Source organism: Salvelinus fontinalis, chromosome 2, assembly GCF_029448725.1.
Source record: "Salvelinus fontinalis isolate EN_2023a chromosome 2, ASM2944872v1, whole genome shotgun sequence".
Taxonomy (NCBI): Eukaryota; Metazoa; Chordata; class Actinopteri; order Salmoniformes; family Salmonidae; genus Salvelinus; species Salvelinus fontinalis.
Genome location: NC_074666.1, coordinates 45,501,210 through 45,529,208, shown reverse-complemented (window position 1 = coordinate 45,529,208; position 27,999 = coordinate 45,501,210). Strand labels below are relative to the sequence as shown.

Genomic DNA, 27,999 nt, shown 5'->3' with positions numbered 1-27,999 from the left:
TTTCACTCTGTATGTACAGTACTCTCTGTATGTTGTAAAAACGGTTCTGGTCAGAGAAGAACACTAAGCGAGGGTGAATGAGGTTGACAACGGCTCAGTTGGAGCACCACGCTTTAGTTACCTTTACATTCTGGGTGGCCTGTTGCAGGTGAGTGCTGGAATACTTTGACTGTTACACTTTATTTTCCAAACACTTCGATCCCTCACTGTAACGCAACACCCAGGAAGCTATATTAAGTAGTCACACACGACTGAGACACAGGCAGTGACTTTCTGATTAAAATAGTCATTTTTTTCTCGCTACTCACATCTTTTCAGTGACGTTTTCAAGCACGTTGCAAAGAGAAAGTTTGTTTAAAATATGTGTGTTGTAAGGCCAGAATCTGAATGGGTGATGACACGGCTAGGCCAGTCAGTGCTTGGCTATGGACATCATACTGCACAAGGCTTTACAAGACCATAGCCCTAGAACAGTTCGAACGGGGGAGGGTAGATTAGAGAAGATGCAAAATTTGTTCGAGGAAAACGAAAGTACGCCACTGCGACCTAATGTAACTGATCATTTATCTGATTTCAATATAATTCGTGCATTTTCATATTTAGTTTGGTGATTTCAGATCGTTGTGTTGCTCTGTAGCGTTCATCCGGTGAAGAGAGTTCATATTTGTGTTATTGTACAGGCAGTGCCGAACTGTTATGTGTCAATAAGTTTTAAGGTGGACGCAGCTGGGGATGAGAGGGCCCTGGCATTCGAGCTGGGTATCAGAGGTATGTTTGAATATGTATCCTAGGCTATATGCCGTCATGACAGAGAACTTGTTGGTATTTTAGCCCTTATCAAAATCACAGTGTCGTTTTCACCTAAACCACTCAGTCATCCAGTGTGAGGTTTGTATCAGTGTATCGCCGCTCTCGAAGTGGTCAGCGTGGTGCTTTTTTGTTTTTCGTGAATTATTTAATGTCTTCAATGGGCTTTCATTTATAAACGTGTTGTTATAATCGTCAATTTCATCCCTCAAAGCCGTTTGGTGTACATTTTAACTGTTCGGTAAAAAACGACCATTGCAAAAGACTGAGACAACATGTACGACATGGTAAAGCGAGAGTATTTGCATTCCTCTGAGAAACGGGAGCACTACCCCTATGAAATGCACGGCTACATTGTTACTAAACGAATGGTGGCAGCGTTCGATTGCGTGAAAACAATCAAATTAATGAAGTTTGGTTACAATTCCATGGATGTTTGTCACTTATAGTCGCTCGTTGGCCTTTTGGAACCATTGCATGTTTTGCATACGACACGTTCAGCAGGCGGGCTGGAGCAATTTGAGTCTGAGAGCTAGCAAGCTAACAAGCTACTTTTATTCCTAGTAACTGGTAGGAAATGGTGACTATGATGCCCATTAAACGTATTGCCGCAAATATCTGGACGGAAAATCCCTAGTTTAAGTAATGAAAGGTGCCGATTTGTCCATGTGGAATACCTTTGTCAATGAATGCATACGAGTTTGACAGGAGTGAGATTTATACTTCATTTTCCCCAAAGCAAGATGGACTCTCATTCGCTTGTCTATCCTTTCAGACCCTAGATCGACATTTTGCATAGATGCTAATGTGAGCTTTATACTAAGGACTTTGGGTTAGGTAAACAAAATATTCGTTTATACTAATTTATGAACAATGTTGCTCATGTAATGTTTACGGTGGGTTCACTATTGATTCCGTGACAGCCTAATCGGGTTTACAGTCAGCACCGGTTTTACCAGAAAATAACCGCTACAATAGTGTAGTATAGCCAATCTTATCGACTGAACTGTATTTACCTGATATTGCGTCTTTTATTATGAACTGAGAGTTAACTGCTCTATTGTCTACGTTCCTGGGTTTCTGAAAAGCGCCTATGTACGATGGACTGCACAGATTTGGAATCGACACCGTGTTTCAACAACAACAAATAATGTCCCACAATAGTTCGAAGCCTTATCACATATTGAAGACTAGACTACACAGCCGTTTTAAGTTCTTGTCACAGTGATGATTAATAAACATGTTTACTATGGCTACTGAAGAATAAAACTAGAATCCTAGCCTCTGTGGTTCTTTGGTGCGTTAACCAAGCATTGCAAATGTATCGCTTGACTGAGAGCAGTGTCTTGTATTTTATAGGTCATCATCATCGCATGACAAAGCCTGACTGACAGATTCATCTTCATCTTTCAGATACAGCTTTTCCATAGTCTGTGCCTAAGTAAGTATGCCTGCAATCCATCCCATATCCTCCAGGTCAAGGTTTCTTCTCTTTTGTTTACCTATCTGTCAATTGCCCATGGTATTGATATGCCAATTGCCCACTCATTGATATGCCATAATGCTTCATGTTATTATATCCTCATATTAACAATATAGCCTGTGTCTCCTCATATTAATATTACATAATTTATTGTCATACCTGATTTGAGAGTAAGCACAATAATCATTTCTATGGTTATGTCAATAATTGCGCAGTGTCATTGAGATATAGCCTTCGATTAAGATGATCGTTTCCAAATTACATAATTACTTTATTTAAGAGTAATTCCTACAATCCTGTGGTTGCATACCCTGCACACTAACAAGCTGATTCAACAATGGTGAAACAGTGTGACTCGGTCTCAGGTGTGTATGCACACTATGCATGGCTATCCCATAACACAACCCTCATAGGGCTCTGAGCTTGTCTTGACCAACCTGACCAGGAAAAACTCAGGGCCCTTGTTAGGTCACATGGTAAGGAAAAACTCAGTGCCCGATTCTAGTACGTGATTTGTAGTTGACGCTTTAATAGTATGCAAAGATTCAGAAGTTCACTGCGTAAAACAGACTGCAAACCAGTTTGAACAAAGTTAAAGGTTATGCAATGCCTTCAAAAAGTATTCACACCCCTTTACTTTTCCCACATTTTGTTGTTACAAGGTGGGACCTTTTTTGTGGGTCAACGATCTACACAAAATACTCAAATGCTTTGCACACCTCAATTGTACAATATTTGCCCATTATTATATAAAACAAAAAAATGGCATGTTGATTATTGCTAGACAGTCGATTTTAAGTCAAAGCTCTAACTAGGCCACTCAGTAACATTTAATGTTGTCTTTGTAAGCAACTACATTGTGTATTTGGCCTTGTGTTTTAGGTTATTGTCCTGCTCAAAGGTGAATTTGTCTCCCTGTGTCTGTTGGAAAGCAGACTGAACAAGGTTTTCCTCTAGGATTTTGCCTGTGCTTAGCTCTGTTTTATTTTTATCCTAAAAAACAACAACAACCTAGTCCTTGCTGATGACAATCGTACCCATAACATGATGCAGCCACCACCATGCTTCAAAATATGAAGTGGTACTCAGTGATGTGTTGTTGGATTTGCCCCAAACTGTTTTTTTTATTTTTGATGTATTACCTTTATTTAACTAGGTAAGTCAGTTAAGAACAAATCCTTATTTACAATGACGGCCTACCCCGGCCAAACCCTAACCCGGACAATGCTGGGCCAACTGTGCGCCGCCCTATGGGACTCACAGCTGGATGTGATACGGCCTGGAATTGAACCAGGGTCTGTAGGTACGCCTCTAGCATTGAGATGCAGTGCCTTCGACTGCTGTGCCACTCAGGGCAAAAAGTTTATTTCTTTGCCACATTGTTTGCAGTATCACTTTAGTGCCTTATTGCAAATAGAAGGACGCCTTTATCTTTGTAGTGACTGGGTGAATTTATACACCATCCAAAGTGTAATTAATAACTACACCAGGGTTATTCAATGTCAGATTATTTTTGTATTTTTTTACCCATCTACCGGTAGGTGCCCTTTGTGAGCCATTGGAAAACCTCCCTGGTCTTTGGTTGAATCTGTGTGTGAAATTCACTGCTTGACTGAGTGACCTTACAAATTATAGTATGTATGGGTAGCCATTTGAACTTACACTGAACAAAAATATAATCACAACATGTAAAGTGTTGGTCCCATGTTTCATGAGCTGAAAAAAAAGATCCCCAAAATGTCCCATAATCCCCAAAAGCTTATTTCTTTTGAATTTTGTGCACAAATTTGTTTACATCCCTGTTAGTGAGCATTTCTCCTTTGCCAAGATAATCCATCCACCTGACAGGCATAGCATATTAAGAAGCTGATTAAACCGCATGAGCATTAAACAACAGTCACCGTTGTGAACAGAGTGCCCCATGGTGGGGTTATGATACTGGCAGGCATAAACAACGAACACAATGGCATTTAATTGATGGCAATTTTAATGCACAGAGTTACTGTGACGAGATCCTGAGGCCCATTGCCGTGCCATTCATCCGCCACCATCACCTCATGTTTCAGCATGATAATGCACGGCCCCATTTCACAAGGATCTGTACATAATTCCTACTACATAATTCCTAGAAGCTGAAAGTGCCCCAGTTCTTCCATGGCCTGCATACTCACCAGACATGTCACCCATTGAGCATGTTTGGTATGCTCTGGATCGACGTGTACGACAGTGTGTTCCAGTTCACGCCAATATCCAGCAACTTCGCACAGCCATTGAAGAGGAGTGGTACAACATTCCACACAGGCCACAATCAACGGCCTGATCAACTCTATGCAAAGGAGATGACGCGCTGCATGAGGCAAATCGTGGTCACACCAGATACTGACTGGTTTTCTGATCCACGCCCCTACTTTTTTAAGGTATCTGTTGACCAACAGGTGCAAATCTGTATTCCCAGTCATGTGAAATCCATAGATTAGGGTCTAATTTATTTATTTCAATTAACTGATTCTTTAATGAACTGTAAGTCAAATCTTTGAAATTGTTGCATTTAATGTTTTTGTTCAGTATGTTTGGGCTTGCCAAAACAAAGGGGTTGAATAATTATTGGCTCAAGACTTTTCTGCTTTTCATTTAATTAATTTATCCCAAAAAATACTAAAAACGTAATTACACTTTGTAACACAAAACACAACAAAAAGGCTGTAACATAATGAAAACATTTAATGTGGAAAAAGTTAAGGGGTGTGAATACTTTTTGAAGGGACTGTACATGTAACAGTTCCACATGCAAATAGCACGAGATGTCAATTATAGTAGTAATGAGGGATAACATTGCACATGAAGACAATTTTAACTGTCTGATTTACTAGCACTCTAATCATTGTTGTTAAAAGGCAAATGTCCTTTTGTTTATTTTATCACCTTGTTACTCCACATGATATCTGAGAAATTTATCAAGATGTTATATGGTGGATTAATGGGGCAATCTGCAGTTGCTACATTCATTTTTGGACTTTTAATTAATGATATGTAGCCATTGATTCTTGAAGAATGTAACATAAATGCTTCATGAGATTAGTTAAACTGTCGTCCCCCATCAGAACAAAAAATATAAACATGTTGTACGCCAATGTTTGTAAACAAAGTAAATGTAAACAAACGCTGTAAAGCCTCAAAATGGACTGACCATCCATGTTGATATGGATGGTTGGCCAATGCATCTGTATCTCTATCCATGCATTTGAGTGGTTACATTTTTCCCACCCAGTCCCTCAGCTTTTTACTGAAAGACTGGTGGGAAGCATGCTCTCTTACTTTTTTCAACTGTGGATTGCTCCTATTAAGGAACTTAGAGGCAAGTATCGATCAAAGTCCTGAGGTGTATACTAGGATGCTAGCTAGATCTATTCAGGATTTTTTTTAAAGCTAGCCAGCTTCAGATTCACATTCCAACTCGGGCTTCATCCATTTTAGGAAGGTGGATATTGATATTGTACCTTCCGCTAACGCAAGCCAGGTTTGTAACCGCACGGTCATAACCCATCGAGTCCAACACCAAACTCTTAATTGAGACAATTCTGAAACCACAATCCAAGATCAAGTCAGTGCCACATTTTAAATCTCTAAATCAATATGAAAGAAAAGTTATCCTGCAAACAAGCTATTAGAAGTGCTGTCCTTTTATTTATGCGTATCATTCTTGACGTCTTTGGTGTCCTTATCAAAAAGCACCCTTTTTTCCCACTGCTATCGATAGTTATTTAAGTCATACGAAAGTTTTTACTGCACATGAAGTTTGAAATACATCCTGTAGTTGCTAAATGTATAGTGTGATAGGTATTTGAATAAGGGCAATTCCACCACTTTTCAACCTCATTTTCATTATCTCCAGCACAATACCAGTGTCTACATATGTGAAAACGGTGCATTTCTAAAAAAAAATAAAAAAAATATTAAGCTTAAAAGTTCTACCCGATGACATCATCAAAAGCATGAGTTGGCGTACACCCAGAGAAAATTATTTAGTGTCGAGGTGCTGACTAACAGGGAATAATATTATATAAAAACCAGTCAAAAGTTGACACAACTACTCAAACCAGGGTTTTTCCTAATTTTGACTATTTTCTACATTGTAGAATAACTTAAATAGCGAATGGAGGACGCTTTCCCCTGTGATTTATTTTCATGCCAGCCAGTTAGACTATACTCCTCTTTTAAAACGAAGCCATGTGCTTAATATTAGGAAGGTTGAGAAATAAATATAGTAGGCCTAGCCTATAGAAAGCTGATGGGATCCGCTTTTTAATAGAGGCTGTTTTCTCACGCAATTGCATAGTCCATAGCAGTGGTTCTCAACCCCAAAAGGGGTGCACATCTTGGTTTTTGCCCTAGCACTACCTGATTTCAAGTCAAAGTTTGAAGATTTGATCATTTGAATCAGCATTTTAAATCAGCTGTAAAGTGCTAGGGCAAAAGCAAAAATGTGTACCCCTTTGGGTAGCCAGGACCAGGATTGAGAATCACTGGCCTATAGAAATGTTGCCCAACATCTCATGAAGTGTTTAATTAGATTTTCGATTATGTTTGCATTGATGTCAGAGTGATTTAGAGAGGCAATAGAGTGCTGAGTACTAGGTTTGGTAGGCTATTCATTTTTTTATTTTTTTTTACCTTTATTTAACTAGGCAAGTCAGTTAAGAATAAATTCTTATTTTCAATGACAGCCTAGGAACAGTGGGTTAACTTCCTGTTTAGGGGCAGAACGACAGATTTGTACCATGTCAGCTCGGGGATTTGAACTTGCAACCTTTCGGTTACTAGTCCAACGCTCTAACCACTAGGCTACCCTGCCGCCTCGATGATAATAATAATAAATAATAATGACGTCAGCCACATCAGAGCTTGGAGAAGCCTAAATACCATGACTAAACGGTCACATCGAATTAGACTGCCATACTGACTCGTGACCGTTGTTGGGGTGGTAATACGGTCACCGTATTACCACCCCAACATTTGGATTTGGACAGTGACACGTGTTTTCTTTTTATGGCTCTGTACTCCAGCACTTTGGATTTGAAACAAATACTTTTGTTTCACTGAAATGGGGGTGGGGGCGAGAACTACAGTATGTACAAAAGTGCTGTAATTTCTAAACAGTTCACCCGATGTGGATGAAAATACCCTCAAATTTAAAGCTGACAGTCTGCAGTGGTGTAAAGTGCTTAAAAAAAGACTAAAGTACTACTTGAGTCATTTTTGGAGACATCTGTACTTCACTATTTATATTTGACAACATTTACTTCACTACATTCCTAAAGAATATGTATATACTTTTTACTCCATACATTTTCCCTGACACCCAAAAGTACTTGTTACATTTTGAAAGCTTAGCAGGACAGGAAATTGATCAAATTCACACACTTATCAAGAGGTCATCCATAATGCCTCTGCACTGATGACTCACTAAACACATGCTTTGTTTGTAAATGAGTGTTGGAGCATGCCCCTGGTTATCCATAAATTAAAATAAGAAAATTATGCCATCTGGTTTGCTTAATATAAAGATTTTGAAATTATATATACTTTTGATACTTAAGTATATTTCAAACCAAATACTTTTAGACTTTTACTCAAATAGAATTTTACAGGGTGACTTTTACTTGTCATTTTCTATTAAGGTATCTTTTACTTTTACTCAAGTATGACGATTGGGTACTTTTTCCACAACTGAGAGTCTGCACCTTAAACCTCAGTCATTGTAGCGTTTCAAATCCAAAGTGCTGGAATACAGAGCCCAACATGTCACTGTCCAAATAGTTTTGGACCTCACTGTATGTAGACACTGGTATGGCACTGTAGATAATGAATATGAGGTTGAAAAGTTGCCCTTTAACAAAAAATACATTTTTTTTATTAATAAAATATTTGAGGGCAGTGAAAAAATATTATAAATGCATTGGACCCAGCTATCAATTACAATTTTTTTTCTAAGTATTACATAAATTGAAGGATAGATACTGCATACCCTTTACCATAGAGTAAATACACACAGATGTGTGTTAATCTGATCAAATGCTGTGGTATCACAACCTGCCCTAAAACAAAGTCTTGTCTTTTGTCAGATTTGAGGTTTTCTTGCTATACCGAAGTGTAGAATCGAATAGTTGTCCAATTTTATTGGTCACATACACATGGTTAGTAGATGTTAATGCGAGTGTAGCGAAATGCTTGTGCTTCTAGTTCCGACCATGCGGTAATATCTAACAATTTCACAACAACCCATATGTAAAATGTATGCACACATGACTAAGTTGCTTTGGATAAAAGCATCTGCTAGATGGCATTGCACCACACACGCAAGAAATCCAAACTATCCTGCAAGCGTATCTACACTTAGAATTGTGCACTCTATTGACCACACCCTGGCTGTGGCCAGGGTGTGGAAAGTGATGATGCCATCAGCCAATTAGAGACATGGGCAGTCTGGTGTTCAGTCTCAAAGTACTTTTGAAATGGCAGCCTCAATTTACTGCTAATTCTGTATCTTAGTACAAAACCGAGTGACATTACCAAGCGATTTTGACCTTTTGGTATAATATATTGGTTTTGGAATAACTGTCACAGGGACCACCGTTTGAGCCCTCGTCAGGGTGCCTAATTAAAGGATCACTTTTTCATGACCTTTAACCTTTAGTCTCTGTTACTACTATGGCCAACAGCAGCAGTTGCTCAAGAGACTAAAGAATTCAGTCAATAATCAATCCAATGTATTTGTATAGTGCTACTTACAAAGTCATTGATCAGTGCGCTCAACAAAACCCAACTCCAAATGCTCCGACATGAATTTCCCCTAGGTAAAGATCTGGCATCTGCTTCCCCTTCCCCAATCCTCACCTTAAAGCGACAATCCATATTGGGGAAGCTGCGTGTCCATTTGTGATATTACAACAACAAAGAAGTTACTGCAAACAACAAATACTGTTGCACGGGCGATAGCTCGTGGTTTTGTTGCCGAGCTGAGCATACCATTGATGCTCAGCTCGGCAACAAAACCAATAACTGTGGTGGGGTGGCCAGTGGCGCTATTTCGCAGATCTCAGCTTTAAGCATTAATGGGGAAAACTGACCCAAGATCAGTGTCTAAATGGAACTTGATCCTATGCCACAATAAGTTGTGAGTGAACTCTGACTATCTTTCTCCCCCCTCCAGGCTTGGCAACGCCATGAAAGGTGGAGGAAGGGGTAAGGAGCCTCCTGTGGAGGTGGAGGTGAGCGGCAAGCGGCCCAAGCGCAAGTGTCTACAATGGCACCCGCTACTCTCCAAGAAGGCCCTGGACTTCTCGGAGGAGGAAGAGGAGGAGGACGAAGAAGAACTGGAGAAGGTGAGCGTCTTCTTTTGCAGATCGGGGATGCATTCAGTAGGCATGTTTTGAAATGAAAAACCATTTGTTATTGGTCAAGTACAGATAGTTTCAGACCTACTGAACATGACCCTGGACTTCCAGTCTTTAATCTCTTGCCGCAGTCCCACTTGACTATTGCTCCATGGTACATGTACACAGTCTATTTGTTAGTTCACTGTATATGATGCAGTGACCTTTGACTCCAGTATAGAACCACCAGCCTCAGTACTTACCCCCCTCTATTAAATATCTCTCCCTGGCTGGATGTGGGGGCAGACAGACAGTGCTGGTCTGAAAGGATGTGCGAGGCTGCAGCAGCCATTGGATTTGAAGTCCCTCATTGTTTCTGATCATGTTAAAACAATTTGTATCTGGGTTAGGGGTCAATTCTGAATTGGGAATTACTGATTAAGTCGGGGTTCTCTCGCCAATGAAATTGCAGGGCGCCAAATTCAATCAACAGAAATCTCATAAATCAAATCTCAAAAATACAAGTATTAGGCACCATTTTAGAGATAAAATTCTTGTTAATCCAGCCACAGTGTCTGATTTCAAAAAGGCTTTACAGCGAAAGCTCCACAAATGATTATATTAGGTCACCACCAAGTCACAGAAAAACACAGCAATTTTTCGAGCCAAAGAGATTTGTCACAAAAAGCAGAAATATAGATAAAATTAATCACTAACCTTTGATGATCTTCATCAGATGACACTCATAGGACTTCATGTTACACAATACATGTAAGTTTTGTTCGATAAAGTGAATATTTATATCCAAGAATCTCATTTTACATTGGCGTGTTATGTTCAGTAGTTCTAAAACATGCGGTGATTTTGCAGAGAGCCACATCAATTCACAGAAATACCCATGATAAACATTGATAATAGATACAACTATTATACATGGAACTTAAGATAAACTTCTTAATGCAACCGCTGTGTCAGATTTCAAAAAACCTTTACGGAAAAAGCATTATCTGAGTACGGCGGTCAGAGCCCAAAACAGCCAAAGAAATATCTGCCATATTGTGCAGTCAACATTAGTCAGAAATAGCATTATAAATATTCACTTACCTTTGATGATCTTCATCAGAGTGCACTCGCAGGAATCCCAGTTCCACAATAAATGTTTGATAAAGTTCATCATTTATGTCCAAACACCTCCTTTAGTTAGGGCGTTTAGTCAACAAATCGAAACTCACGGGGCGCAGGCAAGTCCAGCGGAAATGTCGGATGAAATTTCCAAAAAGTTATATTACTGGTCGTAGAAACATATCAAACGATGTATAGAATCAATCTTTAGGATGTTTTTATCATAAATGTTCAATAATGTCCCAACCAGAGAATTCCTTTGTCTGTAGAAAAGCCATGGAACGAGAGCTACTAGAGTTTGTGGCACTCTGCCAGACCACTGACTCAGAGCCCCTATGAGCCCCTCCTTTACAGTAGAAACCTCAAACAAGTTTCTAAAGACGGTTGACATCTAGTGGAAGTTTTAGGAAGTGCAAAATGACCACATAGACACTGTGTATTCGATAGGCCAAGCTTTGAAAAACTACAAACCTCAGATTTCCCACTTCCTGGTTGGATTTTTTTCAGGTTTTCGTCTGCCATATGAGTTCTGTTATACTCACAGACATCATTCAAACAGTTTTAGAAACTTCAGAGTTTTCTATCCAAATCTACTAATACTATGCATATATTAGCAACTGGGACAGGGTAGCAGGGTAGCAGGGTAGAAGGCCGTTTACTCTGGGCACGCTTTTCATCCAAACGTGAGAATGCTGCCCCCTATCCATAAGAAGTTAAATTAGTTTTAAGACTTGAGACATGGATTGTGTATGTGTGCCATTCAGAGGGTGAATGGGCTAGACAAAATATTTAAGTGCCTTTGAATGGGGTATGGTAGTAGGTGCCAGGCGCATTGGTTTGAGTGTGTCAAAAATTGCAATGCTGCTGGGTTTTTCACGCTCAACAATTTCTCGTGTGTATTAAGAATGGTCCACCACCCAAAGGACATCAAGCCAACTTGACACAACTGTGGGAAGCATTGGAGTCATCGTGGGCCAGCATCCCTGTGGAACGCTGGACACTTTGTAAAGTTCATGCCCCGACAAATTTAGCCTGCTCTACATTTACATTTACATTTAAGTCATTTAGCAGACGCTCTTATCCAGAGCGACTTACAAAATAGGGTGCAACGCAATATTAGGAAGGTGTTCCTAATGTTTTGTACACTGTGTTTAGTAAATGGGTCGTTCCACCAATTTAGGTGCCTTTTGAGTAGTGTAACTTGGTGAAAAATGTTTTATTTCACCTGATTTCTACATTCTATCATAAAGAGCTCATGTTGAGTTTAATAAAAAACGTGTTTTCCCATCTCAAGAGGTTAAATAAAAGGATTAGTATATTAAGTGACAAATGACTGTAACAGGGCTGACTGTAACAGGGCTGACTGTAACAGGGCTGACTGTAACAGGGCTGACTGTAACAGGGCTGACTGTAACAGGGCTGACTGTAACAGGGCTGACTGTAACAGCGTTGACGACTTCATCTTAAATCATCCATAAAACCCCTTGTGACTGGGGGAATGGAAGCTTGTTGTTTGCAACAGGGAGGGGCAAGAATGTAATTGTTAGTACATTTCTTCTAGCATGTCTATCTATGGATAGGGTTGATGTGGTCGACCCGCTCAGTTTTCCACCACACAACACCAGAAAAATCACCAAAAAGAGTAGAACTAGCTAAACTGCTTTTACACTATGATTTGACTATAAGATGTTCAAGGTTTCTTTGAAAAATATATTTAAAAAGCAATAGTTTCAACCATATTAAAATGAGAGTTAAGTTCACATAACAGGGTTGACCTTAAAATGAGAGCAATGTTGCTGGTTTTTTTTAAGTATTTGTGCACAATTTCTACTTAAAATATCAAACATAAGGTACTCATTTGTGGAACGACCCAAATACCTTGTGTAAAATATGATTGAAACATTAACGTAACTGTCCAGTGTTTCCAGATTTCTATGAAATATTACCTAAATATTGATGCGAGTAGAGCGCTGATTGGCCAGCTCAGCCAATGAGCCAACACATCATCATGTTCTATGAGGAAATGGCAAGCATTTTTAAAGCCCCAGTGCAGTCTAAAATGTGATTTTTCTGTTTTGAAATAAATAATTCCAAAACTCTGCCAATAACAGCAAGTTTTCTGTTTTCCCCTCCCTACTCACAGTCCTAGCAAAATTCTTGCTTGAGAAATTGGTTTTTGCTAAGAAATGTTTGTTTTAATGTTAAAAAATTTAAACAATCAGTAAGGTACTTAATTGTGATCCAGAAATTATATTGAGATAAAAATGGCTGCATTGGAGCTTTATATATATTTGTAAAAATTATTTAACCTTTATTTAACTAGGGAAGTCAGTTAAGAACAAATTCTTATTTACAATGACGGCCTACACCGGCCAAACCCGGACGACGCTGGGCCAATCGTGTGCCGCCCTATGGGACTCCCAATCACGGCCGGTTGTGATATCTTTAAAAGGTCTGTTTAAAATACAAGATTGAGGTAGGGTTTTTTTAAGTGTTTTTCCCCCCTCCAACTTATGCGTTTGGCCACAAAGGAGTATAGGATGTGTCAACAACCATTATTTGTGTGTTTTAACAGAATATTAACTTTTTAAGTGAGATATTCACTCAACAGTTACTTAAAATTTCTGAAACACTGTTTTTGATAACTAGGTTTATATGTAGTCTAGAAGTATTCACTTTCATTTTCTGTCATATTAAAATAAAAGGTAAATCCATTTGAATTCAATCACTTTTTGACAGCACCCCATTTGATTTAAATGAAACCATTGCCCAAGTCTTTGCCCATTGTAGAAGTGCCCAGAAAGTGACTTTTTTGCACCTGAATGGCAAAGCATAAAGGTGTTCAAAGTTGACCTATTTTGCATACTCAACCCGTGATATGAGACATCCATGTCTTCACCCCTGGAAAAGATAAACGGTTGAGATTTATATCATTTAAAAGCTTACAAACAGTATTGTCATACTATTTTATAATTTCTTGAAAAACAGTTTAACAAAATGTCTTTTTTTTTAAACCTTAATACAGTAAAATAATGATGCATATGTTGTAGCTTAGGCCCTTATTTTAGATCTGAGGTTGTATTGTGCCCGCCTTAGTTTGAAATGCTCCTGAATACAGGGTGGGTGTTATGCTTTAGCTAATAAATTTACTAAAATGGGAATAAAATTGACATTTCAACTCTTTAATGGTACAACAAAGATCGATGGAGGTCCACACCAGAGAATGTTGACTTGCATGGGAATATATGTTTTAAATTATACTCTCAATCCTAGAAATATAGATTATCCAATAGACATGACCATTTTTAAGTTGACATTTGACAGTGGGTGGACCGGCTGTCATCTTTGTGGTAGTAATTATAAGTCAAAATTACAGTGGTCTGAAGGGATAGGTCCATTCTATGGAACAGCCGGTCCACCCTATTTCTACGATTTGAAATGACACCCATCCTGTATTCAAGAGCAGATGATGTAAAGTAGGGTCTAAGCTACAACATATGCGAATATGAAACAAATCTGAGTTGACATGTTTTTTTAATCATTCACATTTAAAGTTAAAATACATTTTTATATAACTTCTAGAAATTAAATAGTTTGAGAACCCTGTTTGAAAGCTTTAAAATATCAAAGTCAACCATTTAACTTTTCAAATGATGAAGACATGGATGTCTCATGGTATGGTGGGGTATGCAAAATGGGTCAACTTTGAGAATTGTTATCTCCTGAATATTTTGCCATTCAGGTCCAAAAAGTCACTTTCTGACCACTTCTTCCATGGGCAAACAGGTATGGAAAGTTAGGTTAAAATCAAAAGGGATGCTGTCAAAAAGTGATTGAATTCCAATGGATATACCCAAAAAGAACATTTTGAATTATTCCCAAAGAAATATCATCTGAAACAATCGATCCTTACCATTGTTATGATGCTGATGTTGTTGTTGATGATGATGATAGTGGTGGGGGTAGTGATGATAAAGATTGAAATATCTATCACTGATGCATCTGTCCACAGCCATTGCTGGTCAGGGAGAGCCGGGGGCCGGAGGTGGCATGCGGGGGGCCCATGGAGGTGGAGGAGGACTCTTCAGAGCAGCGGGCCCGCCGGCCCATGAACGCCTTCCTGCTATTTTGCAAGCGTCACCGTTCACTGGTGAGGCAGGAGCACCCTCGGCTGGACAACCGCGGTGCCACCAAGATCCTGGCTGACTGGTGGGCTGTGTTGGAGCCCAAAGAGAAACAGAAGTACACGGACATGGCCAAGGAGGTGAGCACCACCAAAACCCTGTTCTGGAACTGTCAAACGTTTCTCATTCTCTTCTGGGGCGAATCCTAACTTCATTTAAGTATCATTTTCACATCAATATTTGACTTAATTAGGATTTGCCCCTTTCTGTTTCTCTAAACAGACCATTCCATTTGATTAAGTCATTTGAGGAGAGCACTTTAAATTCAGATAATTTTATCTCATGGACTGGCAGAGTTCAGAGAGAAGGAACCCTGATTTGTGCGGTGTGACAAGCAAATGAGCAGATCAAGCACTCCAACACAGGATCACAAGCAAACTAATTTGAGAGACTTTACTGAGACAACACCTCTTCAGTATGTTCTGCATTTTGCTAGAGTAGGTATTAATTGCTGTGTCTTTCTTTTGTGGATAACCATTCTGGCTTTGTGTTGTCTTCCAGTACAAAGATGCCTTCATGAAGGCTAACCCAGGCTACAAGTGGTGCCCCACCACCAACAAGCCAGTCAAGAGCCCCTGCCACACTGTCAGCAACGCACGCAAAAAAGTCTGGTCCTTCCCTTCCAACTCTCCTAAGGGTTGTGCCACTGCCAAGAGAGTGCTCAAGACTGACAGCACACCACAGCTTAATTTCGCCATGGCAGGTGCGTCAAGTGACACATCTCTGGGTTAAACAGCTTATAAAATATGAATGTCATGGCTCAGCATAGCTGCCACTGAATTAATGTCAAATTAGTAAAGATTCATCCCAACTTGCCTTCATTTTGTGCCTTCCCAGATCCCACAAAGATGGGTGGTCTAAGCATGCTACTGTTGGCTGGGGAGCATGCCCTTACTGCCAGAGAGGTATGTCACATCATACTGCACTGAACGAAAATATAAATGCAACATGTAAAGTGTTGCTCCCATGTTTCATGAGCTGATATAAAAGATCCCAGAAATTTTCCACATGAACAAAAGGCTTATTTCTCTCAAATGTTGTGCACAAATTTGTTTACATCCATGTTAGTGAGCCTTTCTCCTTTGCCAAGATAATTCATCCACCTGACAGGTGTGGCATATCAAGAAATTGATTAAACAGCATGATCATTACACAGGTGTAGTGGGGACTATAAAAGGCCACTCTAAAGTGTGCAGTTTTGTCACACAACACAATGCCACAGATGTCTTGTCTCAAGTTTTGAGGGAGCGTGCAATTGGCATGTTGACTGCAGGAATGTCCACCAGAGCTGTTGCCAGCAAATTGAATGTTAATTTATCTACCATACCATAACCCCACCGCCCCATGGTGGGCAGGCATAAGCTATGGACAACAAATACAATTGCATTTTATCGATGGTTATTTGAATGCACAAAAATACAGTGACGAGATCCTGAGGCCCATTTCTTTTTAAGGTATCTGTGACCAACAGATGCATATCTGTATTCCCAGTTGTGAAATCCATAGATTAAGGCCTAATTTATTTATTTCATTGACTGATTTCCTCAAATGAACAGTAACTCTGTAAAATCAATGAAATTGCTGCATGTTGCGTTCATATTTTTGTTCAGTATAAGTCCTGGGCTGTAGTGCAGCAATTCACCACCAGGGGACCTCAGAGTTATATGGGTTTATGAAATAACGTATAGGCCCGGTCTAGTGGTTTTACAACTCGTCAAACTGAGTTTATCCATGTTGTGCAACAACTTTAATCTAGAAATCATTGTTTTAATGGAAATATTTCTGAAGAACTTAAGTCATTCTCTCATTTGTTGGAAAAGCATTGTGAGATGCAAATTCAAAGATGACGTTATTCAAATGTGTGTGAATTTAAGTGTGAATTGAACCTCCATAGATTTCCTCCAGTTCTTCAAAGTCTGGAGCCACAGATGTCACAAAGCACCCTGAGAACTCCTCCCTATTCCAACTTGCTGAGGTAAGACCACCTAGAATGGTATGGTTCTCTTGAACGTCTTGTAACACTATTTAGTAGGCAACCCGTCACGGCAACCGCAGTCTGACACAAGTTTGTTGATTTTATGCCAATATGCATAGATGTATAAAAGATTGCCTACGTTACATTTATTATCTATTTGCATAGAAATGGTTCAGTTTGCTCTTAAAGTAACCCTACCATACCCAACACACCACATATGCCACAATCATAACATTCCCTAAAATGATGGCACTACTATGCCTTTTCTGTGACCTATCCTGCTCTGACTTTACGTCAAGCTGCAAAAGGGAAAAGGAAGTGAGGCTCATTCCTGTTTGAATGGGTCAGCCAACCCTCAATTGTGTGTCCCTTTCCAGATCTCCTCTAGCACGCTTCAGCCCAGTTTAACGGACACAGCTGGCGAGGGGAAGCCCTTGAGTCGGGGGGACCAGGCAGAAGTGGGTATTCTCAGGAAAAGGCTATTTGTGACCACATGATTTAGCTCAATGTTATTGACCTGTAACTTTCATAGGCGAGGTGCCAACTGCTCAGCATACTCATGCAGTATGTAAGCATGTACTTTTATCATTCTACATGCTATTTTAATGTGCTATTAAGTAGTTGGTTTTTAAACCGAGTGGGGTACCTTCCTGCTTACTGAAATCCACATCAACAAAATTCAAATCTGCCAATACTTCCACTATTGGCTCTTCCTAATGTGTGGGCACGCCTTAAGGGAGGGCACAAATGAAAGCATTCAGTATATACCTACTAGAGGTCGACCGATTTATGATTTTTCGACACCGATTATTGGAGGACCAAAAAAGCCGATACCGATTAATCGGTCGATTTTAAAAATGTATTTGTAATAATGACAATTACAACAATACTAAATGAATCAATAAAATCAATTTAGCCTCAAATAAATAAGGAAACATGTTCAATTTGGTTTAAATAATGCAAAAACAAAGTGTTGGAGAAGAAAGTAAAAGTGCAATATGTGCCATGTAAAAAAGCTAACGTTTAAGTTCCTTGCTCAGAACATGAGAACATATGAAAGCTGGTGGTTCCTTTTAACATGAGTCTTCAATATTCCCAGGTAAGAAGTTTTAGGTTGTAGTTATTATAGGAATTATAGGACTATTTCTCTATACCATTTGTATTTCATATACCTTTGACTATTGGATGTTCTTATAGGCACTTTAGTATTGCCAGTGTAACAGTATAGCTTCCGTCCCTCTCCTCGCCGCTACCTGGGCTCGAACCAGGAACACATCGACAACAGCCACCCTCGACGCAGCATTACCCATGCAGCGCAAGGGGAACAACTACTCCAAGTCCCAGAGCGAGTGCCGTTTGAAACGCTATTAGCGCGCACCCTGCTAACTAGCTAGCCATTTCACATCGGTTACACCAGCCTAATCTCGGGAGTTGATAGGCTTGAATTCATAAACAGCAGAGCTGCTGGCAGAATGCACGAAAGTGCTGTTTGAATGAATGCTTACGAGCATGCTGGTGCCCACCATCGCTCAGTCAGACTGCTCTATCAAATCATAGACTTAATTATAACATAATAACACACAGAAATACGAGCCTTAGGTCATTAATATTGTCGAATCCGGAAACTATAATCTCGAAAACAAAACATTTATTCTTTCAGTGAAATACGGGTGGCATCCATCAGTCTAAATATTCCTGTTACATTGCACAACCTTCAATGTTATTTCATAATTATGGTTAGGTACACGTTGGAGCAACGACAGTCTTTTTTCGCGAATGCGCACTGCATCGATTATATGCAACGCAGGACATGCTAGATAAACTAGTAATATCATCAATCATGTGTAGTTATAACTAGTGATTATGATTGATTGATTGTTTTTTTTAAGTTTAATGCTAGCTAGCAACTTACCTTGGCTTCTTACTGCATTCGCGTAACAGGTGGGCTCCTCGTGAGGTAGGTGGTTAGAGCGTTGGACTAGTTAACCGTAAGGTTGCAAGATTGAATCCCTGAGCTGACAAGGTAAAAATCTGTCGTTCCGCCCCTGTACAAGGCAGTTAACCCACCGTTTCTAGGCCGTCATTGAAAATAAGAATGTGTTCTTAACTGACTTGCCTAGTTAAATAAATAAAAAAATCGGCAAAATCTGCGTCCAACATTACCGATTTCCGATTTGTTATGAAAACTTGAAGTCGGCCCCAATTAATCAGCCATTCCGATTAATCGGTCGCCCTCTAATACCTACCATAATATTTAGTATAGACAATTCACGAATATGAACATACATAATCCCAGGATCTTTATCCATTCTCCCGTTCTTCACATTTTTCATCAGACGTGGTCTGGCACCTCACAGCAGGGAAAGTCTGACGTACCCAAGGACAAGTCCCCTCTTTTTCAACTGGCAGAGGTACAGTCATTACACTGTCTCAAGTCTGCCACTCTGCACAATTACATGCGCTTTATAGTATTGTCTTTATGATGCAAAGTGATGTTTTGTCTAATTATCCTCTGTTGTCTATTAAAGCAGATCTCCTCTGATTCAAGCCAGTCGACTGCACCGGAGGGAAAGCAGTGTAGCCAGTCGGCTCTCTTCCAGCTCGCTGAGGTACTACAGGCCCTCCATCACAAAACCTTTAAGGGTCCATTTAAGCCCATTTGATATTACTGAAATCTTCAAAACCCCTATAGTGAAAATGACTATTAGTTATCTCCAGCACTTTCACATTGATGTGACTACTGAAATGTTAATTTATGTGCACTGTTGTGTTTGGTATAGATGTGTTTGGCCTCCGAGGCAGGGAAGATGGAGACACAGGACGATACCTGTGCCCCACACATCAAAACTGAGACGGTGGTCAAGGAGAACACTGGGGGCAACATCACCGATTTTCCTCTTTCCTCTCCCCCGTCTTCCTCCGCTTCTTCCTCCTCCACGCCCACCAACGCCAGTCCCCCGCTGCTCAGCGGCCAAGCAGCCAGCGTCAAAAAGAAGAAGAAGAAGAAAGAAGCTACTGCCAGAGAGCCACCCAAAGCGGTGGACAAAGACAAGATCCCTCGTCCGGGCTCGCCCAAAAAGACCCTCAAAAAGCGACCATCGTCTGAGTCTGAGTTGGAGAGCCTCCTCTACACTATCGAGGCCGTGGCTAAAGGGGCCTGGGGCGACGCCGAGGAGGATATACCCAAGAAGAAGGCTAGCACCACCGTCGTTACCATTCCAAGAGAGCCCAGCTCACCCAAAAAGAAGTCCAAAGCCAAGAGGCCCCTGAAGGCTAAGGAAGAGGATGAGATGGAGGAGGATGGAAGGCGCACAGAGGTGCCATCGATAGTGGAGACGGCAGCGAATCTAGCAAGCCCCAAGACAGAGGCTGGGGAGGCCAGCATCGGTAGCACCCCGGACCCCCTGGGCAGCACGGAGAAGCACAACGCCCCTCCCAGTCCCCCGCACATCAAGCACAAAGTCGAGGAGAAGCAGAGGGAAGCGGAGGCCAATGCTGAAGGGTGTGGCTCCAGGAAGTCTGAGAGAAGCTGCAAGGGGGCGCTGTACAAGACCCTGGTGTCGGAAGGGATGCTGACCTCACTGAGGGCCAACGTGGACAGAGGTATGTATTAGTAACCCCCCTGCCCTATCTCCACAATGACTATCAATATGCTGTTGTTTTACACCCATTCCGAGCAAGTTCCTGTGCTTTTATTTAAATTTTACAGTTGTCTCCTCTAAACTCTGTTTTTGTATGTGTGGTGTGTGTTAATCAGGCAAAAGAGGCTCTTTTCGAAGTGGATCTGATGAAGGGGGCTGGACTGACGAGACCTGGGCTTTCTCACAGATGGGACCCACTAATCCCAAGAAGCTAAAGAAGTCAAAATCCAAAGACGAGACGGCGCCAGGGTGAGTTCCCTGTTCAAGAACATTTTACCCCAAAAAGTGCTAGGTTTTATCACTGAAAACTGAATGAAATATGACTAGTGGGAGCAGAATATAGTGAACGAACAATAAGCCCGTTTGACAAGGGGCATGTCCATCATGCAAGGATTCACGTTTGTACTAATGGAAGTGGATGGCAGTGGAGATTGGCTAAGTGCGTTCGTGGCTCGATGCTCTTTGCATTTACGCCGCAAGTCTGTTTTATTTATAGACTATTGGTGAATTGTTGGATGTGGAAAATACATTATTCCTTCAGAGTCTATTTAACTAGCTCTGCTTTCTTTGCGGTGTAATGGGGTCCTCTGTGTGCAAGTTAACATCTGACTTTGAGGAATCCCTGAAGAGAGCAAATAGGCCAGGTTAGGTTATGGGCACACCTATGTGTTTGAAATATTAATGTGGGCACCTCCATCAAATCAAATATATTTATATAGCCCTTCTTACATCAGCTGATATCTTAAAGTGCTATACAGACACCCAGCCTAAAACCCCAAACAGCAAGCAATGCAGGTGTAGAAGCACGGTGGCTAGGAAAAACTCCCTAGAAAGGCCAAAACCTAGGATGAAACCGAGAGGAGGGGTGGCCAGTCCTCTTCTGGCTGTGCCGGGTGGAGATTATAACAGAACATGGCCAAGATGTTCAAATGTTCATAAATGACCAGCATGGTCAAATAATATTAATCACAGTAGTTGTCGAGGGTGCAGCAAGTCAGCACCTCAGGAGTAAATGTCAGTTGGCTTTTCATAGCCGATCATTAAGAGTATCTCTACCGCTCCTGCGGTCTCTAGAGAGCTGAAAACAGCAGGTCTGGGACAGGTAGCACGTCCGGTGAACAAGTCAGGGTTCCATAGCCGCAGGCAGAACAGTTGAAACTGGAGCAGCAGCACGGCCAGGTGGACTGGGGACAGCAAGGAGTCATCATGCCAGGTAATCCTGAGGCATGGTCCTAGGGCTCAGGTCCTCCGAGAGAAAGAAAGAGAGAATTATAGAGCATACTTCAATTCACACAGGACACCGGATAAGACAGGACAACTACTCCAGATATAACAAACTGACCCTTGCCCCCCGACACATACACTAATGCAGCATAAGTGTTAACAATAAGCGTTAACAATAAGGTTGGTTCATCCCATTCATATTTTTAGGGGTTCCCAAGGGTCAATGTTTAATTCAAACCCTGCTTGAATGACATGGATAATAAGCCACTTCGTAAAACGGTTTATAGCGACTCAGTAATCGAGGAACATAGCAACAGTGGGCCTTAGTTATCCGATCAAGGCACACTTAAAACACGCAAGAGGGAACTTGAAAAGCTATTATTGTGTTGGCATTTCTATCGAAATATTAAAAACAACAGTGACAAACAAATTACAACGCGTTTCCGCACAATGAAAGCCTTCATGAAGAAAGTGGAGTTGAGCATGTTCCCACCCGTATCTAATCAACAACATACCTTTGCAGTTTGGGGAAACTGGAGGAGGAGTTTGAGAAGAAGTTCAACAGCCTGCCGCAGTACAGCCCTCTGACGTTCGACAAGAAAAGCACCACCGTCACCAAGAAGAAGAAAACAGACGTTAGCACCGCACCGGAGGAACAACCCCCAAAACCTGCCAAGGGTAAGCAGAGGATGTTACTGGAACGTTCGCCAAACATTTCAATTTGTTTTGACAGAAGCCATCCCTCCGCATCCCATACTGCTCCTGTTGCTCCTCGCTTTCAGGAACTTTACCACATTGTTACCATTTTAACATGGCATGCAATGCTTTTGTTTCTTTTTTTGTTTATCTTTTTTGTTATATCAGGTCCATCTTCATCTCAGAAAAAGACTTTATTCCACAAGATTGTTAGCAAGTACAAGCAGAAAAAGGAGAAACCCAATACTGTGGACAAAGGTGAATTAGAGCATCATGTGATGTGTGTGGATTGAAATCCAGTTGTGGATGTTCTTGGCATGGTATTTACATATAGTTGGAGATAATGCACACATTACGCAATGTAAAAAAGTGACAACGGAAGTACCATGCGTTTTTATTTCACATTGAATTTAGACACATGTAAAATATTCTCTCTTTAGTTGTTGAACAAGTTTTAACTTGCAAAGTGAGGAGTAAATAAAAAGTGTACCATCTAGCAGAAAATAAATTTTTGCAGTCAATTCATGATTTACACATGAATTATCTTGGAGTTAGGTGCCCAGATCTCAAGTTAGAATTTTGGTTCAATATTTCTAAAATCCTTATTGAAAATGAGTGGGTCTTTTCAAATGTTACCCCTCTCAGACATAGCGATGCATAGTGACTCCCCCATGTCAGACTCGGCTGCCAAGGCCAAGCAGACCCCCGCCCCATGTGCCACCGCCACGCCTTCCCCAGAGGCCATGGGAACTAGCGCTAGCATGCCGGTGGGCAGCCAGAAGAGGAAGGCTAGGAAGAGCAAAATAACCCACCTGGTGCGCTCGGCCGACGGCAGGGTGTCCCCAGCAGAGGGTAAGTCTTTCCTCACAGGCAATAGTTGATTCTGTATACTGTATGTGAGCTGGAAAACACCAAATGAGGGATTAGCTGTGCATGCCATTTTGAGAGGCCATTTTGAATGACATAGCCTCATGGCATCTGCTTTGGTCCGTTTTATCACAGAGGACAAAGTCAGGGACCTGACCCCGGAGCAGGACGACAAGCCATTACCCCGAGAGACTTTATGCAACGAAACAGAGTGCTACAGTGCACCCAAGCAGGAGGAAGCAGATAGAAGCAGTGCACCCGAAGTCCTGCCCGCCTTCTTTAGCCTGTCTGCCCTTGCCGAGGTGGCAGCCATGGAGAATATTCACAGGTAGGCAGCCAGAAATATAGGAAGATGGACTCACCTTTGCTTCAAGGAAGCTGTTCCTTTTCAACTTTTGTTTAAACACTGGTACATTTTTCTCTGTACGCTTTGAACGTGAATGCGCTATGTTTTATTTTCTATCAATTTGTGTCCTTAGATAACCAGGGAGTTTCACATCTGATCTGTGATCTTAAATTATCAATCAATTACAAGGGAGGAGCCAAAACACTACTTCACTAACCAGACAAAAAAACATCCGAACACAAATGCCAAGAACAAAAAGTGCATACCTTGATTGGTTGACCTTTAACAACTTCTCTTCCTCCTGTACCAGAGGCCAGCGTGTGATTGGCGACAGCCAGAAGGAAATGGCCCAGACCCCTGTCCTCATCTCCTGCGCTGACCAATGAAGTGGATCAGCTGCCCTCCTGCCTCCAGCAAAACGAAATGGACGCTTGCGTGTTGTGTGCGTTTTAACTTTTAACCTCCGACTCCTCATCCTGTTCTGGAAGGAAGGAGATGGAATGTGACTTGTGGATGGATCCCTCCTCTGTGGTGAATTAGCTAGAGCTCTGGTCTGAGGGGGAAAGTGGGGTAAGAGACCCCCCCCTCCCAACCTCCTCCCATCCACTCACCTTCTAAGTATTCTCCTGAACCCTTCCCTTGGCAGTAGGATGTTACCTCCCTTCTCTTCCTGTACGGTCCTACCTACTTAGAGTACCCTGAGGAAGGCAGGTTGTGTTCACGTTAATGTGTAATCTTTGTCCGATATTACGCCATTTTAAGGTCAAGTCTTGCAAACAAAAATTGCATTTCAGAAAAAGAAAGGAAACCTACACACGGTCAGCTTGACCACTTGTAAGAAAACACCTTCCCCCTTTCACACACTGTTGCAAAGTCCCCTCCACCTAGCATACCTCAATGTAGGGATGAGTCGAATCTTGTGGCTTCCTGCACACCTTCCTGCTTGAACAAATTGACACAGCTTGGTAGATAGTCCTTTGTGATTTATTTAATGTGGTACCCTCATTTTGATTTGCCTATTTAGTGTGGTCTAGAGATAAAGTAGACCTCTTAACCTTCCACACCATGGTCAAGTATTCCATATTACTCCATCCCTTGCCTTCCCACCAGCTTAGCAACTGCTACTACGGTGATCTGTTTAACCTTCATTGTCAGTTTGAACTCAACACATTGAGGCTCTTGCATTTGAACTTAAGCTTACGTTTAAGCTTAGATGGGAGGCCTTTGGTTAGCATATTGTAAGTCTTAACCTGCCTGTTTTACCTGGCGGTTGGTCGCCTACAGTGGTGCTCAATTTGATGAGAAGCAAAGTTACTGACAGTATGGACGGTTCTCCATGGCCTTAACTCTCTCATTACAATGTTAGCCGTACCTCAACCACTGCCATCCCATCCACTGCGCAACCATTCACATGAATCTTACATCCGTTTGAATATACTTGAATGATGAAAATGCATTTTGTGTCAATACTTGATCTTATCGCAGTCTGCGTAGCATCTACAAGGCTAATCCAAATGTGTGCTACTAGTTTCCTAAGATAGTTTTTTAACAAAGAACACTGCACTAACGTAGGATGCGCTTTTAAGATGTAACTTTTTCTTAGTAGGGCAATGTGTTTTCCCTGGTCTCTTTTTGTTTCTCCTACTAGCCTTTGAGATTTTCTTATGCCAAGTAACGGTCCACTCTTAGGCAATGAGAATAATTAAGGTTTTGCTTTTGAACGTGTTTGTTTTTCAGTAACAAGACAATTGGTTTTAATGCTTTGTTTGTTTTTATTTTTTTATTTTGTTTAAAAAAACTTTTTTTTGCATGTTCTAACCGAGGTAGAACAGGCTAGCGTCCATTCCATATCCAAATAGCTGATCCTTGTGTCCATTCTTCTGTTTACAGTGTGTGAGCTGTAGTAGGGTTGGGGGACTCTTGACGTCTGCACTGGGTGTAAGCTAATCAGATGGAAAAAGCTGTCTCGGGCTTATACAAGTAGTGCAAGCTAGTTCCAAGGTTGAAGAGTCCCCAACGATATGTCCTCCATGAAATTATCATTATGCTATATTATGACTCTTTTGTTTCTAAGTTGACCAATGCTCTTTTTTTAGGTCTTACAGTCAGTCATGCTTCTCTCGCTGTTGCTTTTTCTTTTGAGTTTATTGCTCTTTTTATATTAGATTCTTCTCCTTCACTTAAGTGTATTATGATGCTGTTGAACTAGATTTTTTTTTTTTTTTTGCTTTTATCTTGTGTTCTCAACCTCGGTTTTCTTTTCCTGAGGCCTAGTTTACTGGATTAAGACTGTTGTCAAAAAGCTCATACACAAAATAATGCATCAATGCTTACTGTACCTGTTAAGCAAATGAGCACTGAGATGCACTGCTTCTAGAAGGGTAGTTTCCACCTGTAGTTTCCGGAGTTTGTATTCTTAAAGCGACTGCATTGCCATTTCTGGGCTATGTCTGAATGATGTGTGCTGTCAGGGCACAACATGAACTTTTAAAAAAGGCTATTTGTTCAACCCTCTTATTGTCCAATGGTGGTACTTAGTTTTAGCCAAGGGATTATAATGCCACAAAGTAGAATATATTGAAACCATATTAAATATATCCTTACAAGTCAGGATTGGACTGACTTGTAGGGATACGAGCAATGCTGTATTAGTTTATTTATCCCTAAAAGCGGGCAAATGGACTGTAAACAAGCAGACCTAAATCATGACTTTCGAACTCCAAGCCTGAAGGAAATCTTTAAAACAAACATTTTAAGACTTAGATATACTGTATATATTTTCCAGGTTTGAGAGAAAATAAATTGAAGGGTGACTAAAGTCATCCAAGCAGTAAACTACACGTAGTTCTTCCACTGATAGACAGCAGTGTTGTTCTTTCACACAAATGAAGCAATTGTCTTCCCCAAAAAGAGTGACGATGTACATGCTTGTAACTAGTGGTTTTGAGACATTTGCCAAAGAAAAGGGAAAGTTGTCTTTTTAAATGAAAATTCTGTTGAAAACGAAGGTTAGCATAGTGGTTGCACTGCATTTTCTTGGTGTGTAGATCTTCAGGTAACAAATGTATTATATCAGCACAACTAATCCTATATATCTGATGGCTTTCCTAAGACTTAAACCCCAAGTGGGAATGGTGTACATTGTACTGGCACCTTTTCAATGCCTCTTTTAATAGACAATATTTGCACCTTATGATCCAAACCAAAATGATATCATGATGATCTTTAAAAATGTAATATCATTAAGTGAAATTAAAAGATTACACAGGTATTTATGTCCATCTTATGACATTATGCATTTAAGTATTTTGATCTAATTTGAGCATTTTAGAATCAAGTTGGTAACCAACCCCACACATCTTCAAAAACAGCCATAATATATCACCCTCAACCTTTTCTATTTAGAAAATGCCTCTATAAAATTCCTATATTATTAGTTATTGAAATGACTATAGACTATATCCTTTTGTGCTAGTACTGTCTCTTGAATGTAATCGATTTTGTACATGTATTTTTCTAATTCAATTTAGGTCTTGACTCTACTGTGTATGTATGCGATGGTGGACTGTTTCCACAGGTGAATAGTTTGTTACAACCTATGGTCCTCATGACGATTCAGCTGCTGTGCTGGGAACTCAGTGGAGGTGTGTGGAGTTGTAAGTCATTGTGACTTACCTGCCAACGTCTGTTAAAGTTATATATGAGAGAAACTTTTTTTGTTTGTAAGGGACAGTGTCACCCCGGACGGTTTTATTTGTTTCTTCTCTGCAGTTCAATGAGGCTCTCACTTCAGGAAAGGGTGAAACCAGGGACACTCATGCAATTACAAAGAACAATTGCCAAACCCTCTGTATTCAAGCTTATTTATTACAATTTCTTTTTTATAGCTGTTCATTTAGTTACAAAAATAGAAAAACTGAATATGCACCCAGATAAAAAAAATAATAACTTTCTCCCTTTACAGGAATGTAGATCACGGCTTCCCTTTTGTTCTTCTGAAGAGATGACGCAAGATCTTAAGTATGTTTCCTCTGATAGCTTGTATAATGTGTGCTCAATCTTATTTATGTCAATAGTACTGTATCATGACATGTATGGACTTGATTGTTACAGCCCAGTTGTTCAATGCAGCCTTGCCTTACTGGAGCCCCTGCTTAGTGAGGGATCCCTTAGCCATCGCCCGCAGCCCCTTTCACTGAGTCATGTCATAACACTGTCTGCTGACGCAACTATTATTCCTTGAACACCTATTAAAGTAACCTATATTAAACCTTTTTCATC

At 40.7% G+C, this 27,999-nt stretch overlaps 1 protein-coding gene across 8 annotated transcripts; it reads left to right on the top strand.

Annotated features, from left to right (window-relative positions):
- LOC129819600 (HMG box transcription factor BBX-like) lies at positions 1-27,992 on the top strand. Of its 8 annotated transcripts, none has more exons than XM_055876006.1 (17): positions 61-148; positions 2,167-2,248; positions 9,501-9,672; positions 14,798-15,049; positions 15,471-15,672; positions 15,807-15,874; positions 16,864-16,944; positions 17,322-17,402; positions 19,281-19,355; positions 19,473-19,553; positions 19,725-20,547; positions 20,702-20,834; positions 22,333-22,487; positions 22,674-22,763; positions 23,151-23,357; positions 23,508-23,700; positions 24,029-27,992. In XM_055876006.1, exons 3-17 carry the CDS (start codon positions 9,514-9,516, stop codon positions 24,102-24,104), a joined length of 2,676 nt encoding a protein of 891 aa, XP_055731981.1. In that variant the 5' UTR covers positions 61-148; positions 2,167-2,248; positions 9,501-9,513; the 3' UTR covers positions 24,105-27,992. The 8 variants fall into 8 exon arrangements, with proteins under 8 accessions (XP_055731974.1, XP_055731967.1, XP_055732023.1 ...); XM_055876029.1 differs by having other exon boundaries at positions 82-148; positions 2,221-2,248; XM_055876020.1 differs by lacking the exon at positions 61-148 and adding an exon at positions 200-768 and having other exon boundaries at positions 2,221-2,248.
- The last annotated feature ends 7 nt before the right edge of the window (positions 27,993-27,999 follow it).